Raw genomic sequence first — 10,496 nt, 5'->3', positions numbered from 1 at the left:
AGAAGATCTTTTAGAATAATTTTTTGCTGGATTGAAAATTTTGAAGGACCAGTGAGAAATTCGAAGATTTTATTTACAAATGTACAGGAAGATTTCGTCTTGGATGTTGTTTTTTTTTCATACCACAGGTGAATCTTTAGCTATTAAAACATCATTTTCATGATCTTGTCTTGCATCGTCTAAATCTTGTACCTATTGGGTGTATAATTTCAACATAGTTTGTTTAATATTAAGTATTCAGTTTACATCGATTAATCTTGAGGTATTATTAGTTGTTCAAATGTCGTATGATTCTCATTTACTAACATTTTAATTAGGTGGACAAGCTGATCGATTAGAGTAGGCAAATTAGTTTAAGAATTTCTTATTGTTCCAAATGTTTAGATCAAGGCTAATGATCAATTCGGACAACCTAATTTGTCTAATATTAAATCTAATGCATAGAAGAGCATCTTCACTAACTTTGAGAAGACTTACATTTGTCAACATTTTAGGTAGATCATCCAATTTATTTATTTTTTTATATATAAGTTAAGTGTTCATAGGTCAATGATTTTCCTCTTATTTATTTTATCCATGGCGGATTTAGAATTTTAGATTTAAGAGATTATAAATTTTAATTTTGAAAGGATCGTATATTAAATGATGAAAATAATTATTATATATTTTATATAACTTTCAATAAAAAAATATAATAAAAAAAAAAAAAGTCATCGAAAGGACTCAAACTTGAGTTGTGTGTAAAAAAATAAAATTTACCATTGAACTAAGTATATATATTTATGTTTGAAGGAGTCAAATAATATATATACTAAAAAAATATATATAATAATAATAATGTATTAATGTTATTAAAGGGAAGGAGAGTTGTCGCCCTGTCGATCCCATATAAATTCATCCTGATTCTATCGGTTATTCTATTGGATAAATTTAAAGTATAATTTAAATATATGAACATTTTTATTAGGGGTGTAATCGAATTGAACCGAACAATAAGAGACTCGAGTTTAATTTGTTTCTTTTAAATTCAAGCTCGGCTTAAGTTTGATTCAAATTTTAATTTTTAAGTTCGAATTTAATTTGTAATGAAATTAAATAGTTCGTAAATGACTCAAACTTAATTTGAAAATAATTCATTTAAAAATTAAATAAATTTAATTTGAACTCAACTTGTTAATATAATAATAATAATAATAAACGAACATCTAACAAACATATTTGTGAGTCTTTTAACGAATATATATGTAACTTTCTAAATGAATATGGTGTGAATCAAATACTGTTAAATTTAAACTCCATTTAATAATATTTTTAAATTTAAAATTAAACTCATATTCGATTCATTAATTTAATTGAATATTTTTTTATAATTAAGATTCCAATAATTCATGAGCGATTTAGCTCGTTTACCTCCCTACTCTTTGCCGGGCTTGGGCAAAATTCCTCTCTTCTGGGCCCAAACCATTCATTCCTCCTCGTTGAAATTGGTTTACTAAACCGGATTCGACTCCCCGAACTTGCTTAAAATGCCTTGTGATCTCGCCTGTTGAAGCGAACCGCTCCACGCCGTCAGAGCAAAGGATGGCAGCTGTGGATTCGATCGCTCTTGACCTCGTCGATTTCCTCAATGCTTCGCCCACTAATTTCCACGCCGTCGGTAATCGAACGCCGCCGCCTGATCTCTTTGTTCCTTTGCTGATAATTTTTCCAGTCGAACCCTGCCTGTTTTTTCTTCCGAAAATAGCTTTTTGGGACTGGCGAAATATGTCATTGTAGATGAGGCGAAGAGGCGTCTGAAGCAGGCGGGATACGTGCATCTGTCGGAGAGAGAGGATTGGGTGTTGGAATCAGGGAAGAAGTACTTCTTTACCAGGAACCAATCCACCATCGTCGCTTTTGCCATTGGGAAAAAGTGTGTCCGCTTGTTCATTATGGCCACTTTATACCAAATTAAATCTGGACATCTTGTGATGATGTATTATCACAAGACGCAATGGTTTATATGTCTTACACGTTCAAGATGCCTTTTGGATTAACAGATATGTTGCCGGTAATGGGTTTCATATCATCGGAGCGCATACAGATAGCCCTTGCCTCAAACTGAAGCCGGTTTCAAAGGTAAGCGATCAAACTTTGCTTTTGTTAGTTTTCCCCATTCTGATTTTCATTGTTTTTTTTTAAATTTGCTTCTGGACATTAGTTCTAAAAATAGTTGATCGGATGAATCTAGTTTGAGTCAGTAGTGGTTCTAAATGTGCACTCGATTCTGATCTGTCCGTTTAGTTGATACAGTAAATGATTTTTTTTTATTTTTTTCAACTTAAATCACCGAAGTCAATTCCATGGGAATTTGTTCATAAACAACATTGCTGATGGAACATAACTTACCAAAAAAATTGCTGATGGAAACTAAATGTTCTTGAATGTTCATTGCCATTTGTTTATGCTTGCTTAGGTATCAAAAGGAGGATATCTTGAGGTAGGTGTTCAGACATATGGAGGAGGACTTTGGCATACTTGGTTTGATCGTGACTTAACAATTGCTGGAAGACTGATAAAGAGGGAAGTGAAGGATGATACAACATCCTACTCACAGAGCCTTGTCAGGATTGAGGAGCCCATCCTCCGAATTCCCACTTTGGCTATCCACCTAGATAAGTCAGTAAGAAGTTACTGTTATATCAAGCCTTAGCTTAATATTTCATCTAGTGATTTTTTTTCATATTGCTAAACTAAGTAGATGATTGGTTGATGGACTTTTGCATATGTTTCTGATAGTTGAACTCTTAAATCTTAACGTGTATAAAAAGACCAAGTTCAGAGCATCATTCTTTTTTTCTTTTTGTTTTTTTTTTTGACAAAATTTTCTTTCTTGTGTTTCATTTTAATGAATTTATCAGTCACTACACTACATTTTAAGTCACGTGGTATATTTGGAATGCTAAGTAGATTGGTACATAAGTCACATTACTTTTAACTGTTTCTGCTACAGGAATGTTAATGAAGGGTTCAAGTTTAACACACAAAGTCAACTCTTACCTGTGTTGGCAACATCAGTTAAGGTGATTCAATATAATTATTTAAAATTTCCAAATCTAGCCTATAACATGTTCTATGTGTGTGTAGATACACAATTCTACGTGTGTGTAAATACAGAGTTGCTTTAACATGGTCTAATGTTGAAGCAACACTGTGAATTTATTTTAATTTTTTTTGTAACAATGAAAACATATATTTTTACTAAAATTTCTAGGGTGAGCTTCAGAAGCTTCTGTGCCAAAATGGTCCATCTGAATCAAGTGAGAAGACAAGTGTTGATAGCAAAAACCATCATCCTATCCTACTGAAGGTAAAGATTGCTGACAATTGTGTCTACTCAAAAAACATGCATATTGTTGATATAATCGGTGTTCAATTACCTGAAACTCGTATCACATATAGTTGAGTTCTAGTGGGAATTGACATGCTGCTTTGTCTATTTTTCACAGTTGATTGCGGACAAGGCACATTGCAGTCCAGATGAAATTTGTGACTTTGAGCTGCAACTTTGTGATACTCAACCAAGTATTATAGCTGGTGCAATGAAGGAATTCATCTTCTCAGGAAGGCTTGATAACCTTTGCATGTCATTTTGTGCGCTAAGGGTGAGTTGTCTTATGTTATATGTTTGCGTGTATGCCAATGTGTTTCACCCATTTAAAAAGCATAATATGGCAGATATTTAGCTAAGTTAGTTCTTACTGAGATACTGTCACTGCTTAGTTAAAGGTTTTCTTATTTATTAATATATTGTAGGCTTGATGAGTAATACATGAAAATTTCCAAACTGTTACTGAGATACTGTTTTGTAACCTTCCATCTTAATATTCGTATTGGATTTTTCTCAAAGAGGTCCTTCAACTCCATTTGGTTTCATACATTTTGAGTGATATCTTTTCAATTCCCAATTTCTCATGTCAGTGTGAAGTATAATGATCTTCTGGCCCAGTCATATGTCATTACATTGAATATGTAGGAACATGAGTTAAGGATAGGATTCATGTTTGTGCTTGTGATTATCCTTTAATGGTTTTATCTTCTTAATTCATTATACTATAACTGAAAAGGAAGCATACTAGAAATCAGAAAAATTTACAAATTTGTGTCTACTTTCAGGCATTAATTGATTCCACCAATGCGGACGGTTTTCTTGGTGAGGAATCTGGTGTTAGAATGGTGGCATTGTTTGATCATGAGGAAGTTGGGTCAAATTCAGCTCAAGGAGCTGGTTCTCCTGCCATGTTCGAGGCTTTGTCTAGAATAACAAAGTCTTTTGATTCTTCAGATCACGGGGTACCATACCTCTTGTTGTACCTTTTTTTTCCTTGAGTTTTCCATATAAATCTCCTGTTTTATACTTTAGATATAGCTTCCTAGTATTTTACCTTTATTCATAGCGCTGCTTTCTTCTGGTACTGAATTAAGAACCTGACATAAATCATTATCCGCTGTCCTAAGTTCCGGACTTTATGAGCATTCTCAAATTTTTTCAGTTGCTTGAGAAGGCAATCCAGAGAAGTTTCCTTGTATCAGCAGACATGGCACATGGTTTGCATCCTAATTATATGGTATGTTTCTTCTCTTTTGAGCTATATGATCTGGTTTGTTAAGAATATGAACCAAATTATACATACAAACCTTTACTTTCATATGTCCTGAATTAGTTTCAAGCAAGATAAACTGCAACACATAGAGTCTCTTTTCTGCTTCTCTTCTGTTCTCTTCAAATAGAGACTCTCTTGTCAAAGCTAAAGGCTGTAGTTTAGATAGTCGAACATGAGCACCACTGATGTCTTTTTTTTTTTATTTGCTCTCTCCAGGACAAGCATGAAGATAATCATCAACCTAAACTGCATGGTGGTTTGGTTATTAAACACAATGCCAATCAGCGTTATGCTACAAATGCTGTCACTGCATTCATATTCCGAGAAATTGCACGACGACATAACTTGCCTGTTCAGGTGAATTGATCCAAACTTCCCAATACAACTTATGTATTAACCAAAAAAAAGTCATCTGAATGACATTTGCTGTTAGGTTATGCATGCCAAGTAGCTGTTTAGTGCTTTCTTGCTCGCTGCATATATTTTTTTATGTGCTAGTTGGAAAACACAAATATATATATTATAATAATTAACATGAAATGCATGAACCATATGTCTAATTGGTATACTTACGATGTGTATCTACATAGCCAACTTGACGGATGGACTGAGTTGTTTCTTCTTACATAGTTGAAATTACTATATATAGCTTGGTCGCCTAAACTAGGAAAGATATTACTCATTCAAATAAACACGTCAAAGGTACAGTTTGACTTGCCATCTCCTTTCGAAGCAATCTCCTAAGGAGTTTGGAAGTGCACTTACTCTCTTTTGTTTTTTCCTATTTGAAAAGTTAGCATTAGGTTCACAAGAAGTATAATCAAACTGGTGCAAGAGTGGACTTCTAGGCATTCAAGTCTGTGAGAGGGTTATTTATTACTTTAAATCTTTCTGGAAGGACACTTTTAAAAAACACACAAACATGCTTTTGGTCTCACAAGGTTGCGGGTTGATTCCTACCAACAGCTTTAATGTTTGCACTTTATGATACCAATTTGTTTATTGGAAAAAAAGGTAGATCCGCTACCTCTACGGCCTTCCAAGAGCCAGTCCCATGGATATGGAGGGAGGTTCATTCAGGTACACAGGCATTAGGCACATAACGGGATCGACCCCAAGTAATTACCTCTTGGAATCGACCCCTGACCAATTTGTTTATTGAAGAAATCATAAGTAGTTGCCTAGGAAATAAAACCAGGCACGAGGTTACTTGCTCACTCTAATCTGTCCAACTCACACAGTTTTAACTTGGTGCCATTTACGTAGTTTCTTGATAATTACATGCTCACTGTTTAAAGCTTTTTAACTTAATATCACTACCATGGGGAATAGAATACATGGTGCTTGGGCACAACAAAAAAGTTTAAAGAACAAACATACTGCAAGTAACAACTATTTGGCGTTGGCCATATGGCTCTTCACTATATGTAAGTCTAAATCACTACTAATATTCCATTCTTACAAATCACTTTTGATTGTACTAATGAAGGTTTTTGGGTTCTCCTATCCCTTGTAACTTGAATCCTAATTAATTTCTAATTGTTTAGTTATAAAATTTATTGGTAGTCTTTGTGATCAGACCTTCTTAATTTATTTTACTCTCATTTTATTATTTGTTGAAGATACAACTCACTGCTGGATAGTGCTATTTTTTTTAAAAAACTTCTCTTACCTTTATACATCCATTTTAGCATACTCATTTGCACTGAGTCAATTTTTTGTGTTATTAGGTAACTTCCAAATACTTTGTCACATATAGTGGGTAGTTTTTTTTAAAAAAAAACTAAGAGGCACTTTATGATCTTATAGTATATGGCACTTGGATGAGTAGCATAAATTTTTATCATTTTCTTTAAAATGAACATATTTCATTTACTTAAAAGAAATTTGTTAAGCAAGTTCATTGCCCTCTTGTAAAGCTTTGTACTATATCTCATCTGCAGGTTGTAGTAGAAGAATTGGTTTCTTTGATCACGTGAACCTTAGAAAATGTGACCTCAGTTGGGAGCATAGGAAAACCATTTTTTTTCTCTCGTGTATGTATTTTTTATGATCTCTCTTTATCTTCTTTTGTTCCCCTCCATATTGTTCCTTACTCTTATTTTTTATGATCTCTCTTTATCTTCTTTTGTTCCCCTCCATATTGTTCCTTGTTTCGCCCCTTAATCATCTTATCCTCTACTATGTCTCTCCTCTAATATTTTCCTTTCTATTACTACTTTAAAACAAAACTATACTCTTATTTTAATATTAGAGAACTCTGTGATTTTTTATAGTGGAACCTTTTTTTGCTTTCTTGATTTTAATTCTCTATAGTTCATACATTTTCCTAATTTTTTTAGGTTAGAAATTACCTATATACCTCAGCAAAATAAAATATATCAGCTTACGAAGATAATAACTCAGCTTTGCAATCACTTTTTTAGAAACATCATTTTCTTAATTGACTAGCTATGGTAAATAATTTCACATGAAAAAATCATTTCTAACATATTAAATAATTTACTTCTCATCACCTTTTAACAATTAAAAACATGGCCACCAAAAAGAGTGTTCTGATAATTGTTTTATTCAAACTATTGATATAAGCACCTTCATTTTGTAAAATTGTGGATTTCATGAGTGCAAAGCCTAGCTTGTATGTCTTCTGTTTCAGAAAGTCTAATTTGAACTTCCATTCTTGGGTGAATGCCCCAGGAAGGTACCTTCTTTTTAAAAAGTGCTCAAATAGGCTTCTTTTTAATGAAATTTTAAAAATGCCCTTGACTTTCACTAGAAGTTTGTGGGAGTTGTCGTCCACTGCTGAAGTTGGTTGAAACCTTGTTGGCCACCTATTACTACTCACCGACTAGAGATCCATTTGTGGTAGTAATTTATTGCTTTAAATTTTAAAAAAAAAGAAGCTTGCCCCTTGGTGAGTTTAAACCCTTGACCTCGAGTGACAAAAGCTACTATCTACTGGCTTGACAACTAAAATACAAGTGATAAAAATTAGAAGCAAATTATACAATATAGTGTCGTGCAACCAAAACATAGTTTCTTGCAAAATCATGGGTGCAAAGCGTAATTTTGTGCTACAAAGGTTTCATTGGTTTCCATTTTTATATGCTGATATCGTTGCATCTCAATAATGACACTCATTATTTTGTTTTCACTTGGAAAATGCAGAATCATATTTTGTTAAGGGTGTTTTTATGCTACAGATGTTTGTTGGCTTTCATTTCTCATACGTAGGCATAAATTAGCATTGCATAAATTTTTTGGTACTAGGATAGTGGAGAATCATGATCAATAACTTATGTGGGTGCTAGGCCTAACAATCCGAAAGCAAGAATCATGGCCAACATATTCTTTTGTGTGATAGAGATATTTCTCACCTTTCATTTTTTCATATGTTAATGTTTTCTATGTCTAGGAAAGTAAAATATCATGTTTTGTTTAAAACATGATTCTATACTTCCATTTTCATGCATAGATATAATCAAGATTCAAAATCTCAAGTCATATTGGAGTTTCGATCTTTGATTAGATCGATACTCTTTCGGTATCATACTGATATTTTGCAAAGCCATTGGTGAATTGGAGGTTGAATGAGGAAGGAGATAAACATTTCAAATGCTATTACCCGGTACTTTATGAAATATATGGTTTAGAGATATTCATATACGAAAATAGAAGTCATTGAGTCCCTTAAAGGTGCAAAACTGTATTTTGGCAGCATAGTACTATTTTACATGGTATTTGCGTGCCTTGCTGCTCAAGAGTCCAAGGGTTCAAAACCAAGAGGCATATTATCTGTTGTTTATTTAAGATGTAAATTACCTCGCCGGTGAGCTACCATTGACGGACAATGGGCAGCCAACAAGGTTCAGTTGGCTGTTGATGGACCTCACTTTTGGACAAGACCTCGATGCAATTTACCTGCGTCAGTTTAGTCAAAAAATCCCTTTTAATAAAAAATTGGCAATTTATCATCGCACCAGCCAGCCTATATAGACATAACCTCGAAAGATTATACTTTTCAGCTAACTGACAGAGTCCGATCAATGACGAGGATGCTAGTATGGCTTTAGCAGAAACCGGCGAAAGGTTAACTTGAACTGGGGGTGAATAGGACATAACAGTTTTCTAGTGGATGCCATGGCATATAAAGGTGTAGATTAAATTGGGCAAAAATCAAAAGAGCGTCCCAAATTAAGAGAAACATCAAATGGGTACTCCTTTTTCAAAAAAAAAAAAAAAATCAAATTGGCGCCCCTTAAGTGATTTTATCCCGAAAATACCCTTTGGCTCAACATTGTTGTAGCAACTACTGGTAGCTGCTACGAAACTACCCAATAATTGCTATAATGTGTTTAGGGTGAGTTTAGGATTTAAAATTTACACCGTATATAAGTTACCTACTGCTACAACGTATGTGTTTAAGGTGAATTTAGAATTTAGGGTTTAAGGCTGTAGTAGCTATATAATAACTTCTACAACTGTTTTAAAGTTATTTTGATAAAGTTTAAATAATTTTGACGGTAAATCATATTTTGATATAATATTGTTTAGAGATTCTAAATCCCAAACCTTAAATTCATTCTAAACACGTTGTAGTAGCTATTGGGTAGTTTCTACACGGTGTAAATCTTAAATCTTAAACTTATCCTAAATACGTTGTAGTAGCTATTGGGTAGTTTCTACACGGTGTAAATCTTAAATCTTAAACTTATCCTAAATACGTTGTAGCAGTTATTGGATAGCTTTTATATGGTGTAGCAACTATTGAGTAATTTCAACACGATGTAAATTCTAAATTTATCTTAAACACATTGTAACAGCTACTGGATAGCTTCTATACATTATAACAGCTACTCAATAGCTTCTACACATTATAGCAACTATTGATAGCTACTACAATAACAATAGATCAAAGGATATTTTCAGGATAAAATCATTGAAGGAGTTCCCATTTGACTTTAATTGGAAATGAGGCACCCATCTGATAATTTTGCAAATGATGGGCGCCCATTTGATTTTTACCCGATTAAATTTAATTACAGTTTTTCAAGACTAGCCTACAGTTCAGAGGCTTTAATAACCAAAATTTGAATTGTGTGGTTCCCAGCAAAAGCACATGAATAAATGACTATGGATTGACCTGTCCCAACATTCGAAATACCAACTAGATTCATCAACTTAGCCACATTTATGATTAGCTAAAAGCATAATATCCGCAAGTAGAGTAGATTTATGTGCATATTCAACTCAGATTTTGTAGCTTGCTATGGTTTTACTTGCCTAACTAACTGCAGTGACACTTTTAAGCTGCCCTTCCAAGTTTAAGCTCCACATTTTCTAAAACAGAGGACTTGGATTTTGTTACCTAACCATTTGCAAAAACACTTGTCTTTTGCCTTGCAAAATGCAAACATTGCAGGATTTTGTGGTTCGAAATGACATGCCATGTGGTTCAACCATCGGCCCGATACTTGCAAGCGGTGTTGGAATTCGGACAGTTGATGTAGGCGCCCCTCAGTTGTCTATGCATAGCATCAGAGAGATGTGCGGAGTCGATGATGCCCAACATTCATATGAGCATTTCAAGGCATATTTCAACGAGTTCACCGAGTTGGATAAGAAACTAATCATCGACATATGATCAATTCATCTTAAGCTGCATGCGGTGTATCCACCAGAAATAATTTAGTGTTGCAAACCCAAAACCACCATAAACTCTCAATACTCTCGATTGTAGGCAGTCGTATAATCAGATTTATCTATTTAGACTGTATTGATTTTACTTGTGGTTCTTGAATGCTTGATTTATCTAGTTGAACCGATTCAGTCCGTTTCTAAAATATTAAAAAC

At 33.8% G+C, this 10,496-nt stretch overlaps 1 protein-coding gene across 2 annotated transcripts; it reads left to right on the top strand.

Moving 5' to 3' along the window:
* Positions 1–1,529: 1,529 nt before the first annotated feature.
* On the top strand, positions 1,530–10,428 carry LOC141822224 (putative aspartyl aminopeptidase). Of its 2 annotated transcripts, none has more exons than XM_074709663.1 (11): positions 1,530–1,657; positions 1,777–1,912; positions 2,040–2,118; positions 2,456–2,658; positions 2,993–3,062; positions 3,266–3,349; positions 3,489–3,644; positions 4,156–4,332; positions 4,533–4,607; positions 4,860–5,000; positions 10,066–10,428. In XM_074709663.1, the coding sequence occupies exons 1-11, from the start codon at positions 1,582–1,584 to the stop codon at positions 10,285–10,287; spliced, it is 1,419 nt and encodes a 472-aa protein (XP_074565764.1). In that variant the 5' UTR covers positions 1,530–1,581; the 3' UTR covers positions 10,288–10,428. The 2 variants fall into 2 exon arrangements, with proteins under 2 accessions (XP_074565764.1, XP_074565763.1); XM_074709662.1 differs by having other exon boundaries at positions 3,254–3,349.
* The last annotated feature ends 68 nt before the right edge of the window (positions 10,429–10,496 follow it).

Source organism: Curcuma longa, chromosome 2, assembly GCF_044706935.1.
Source record: "Curcuma longa cultivar G26 ecotype Majalengka, Jawa Barat chromosome 2, ITB_CL_G26_1.1, whole genome shotgun sequence".
NCBI lineage: Eukaryota > Viridiplantae > Streptophyta > Magnoliopsida > Zingiberales > Zingiberaceae > Curcuma > Curcuma longa.
This window is presented reverse-complemented; position numbering and strand designations above follow the sequence as displayed.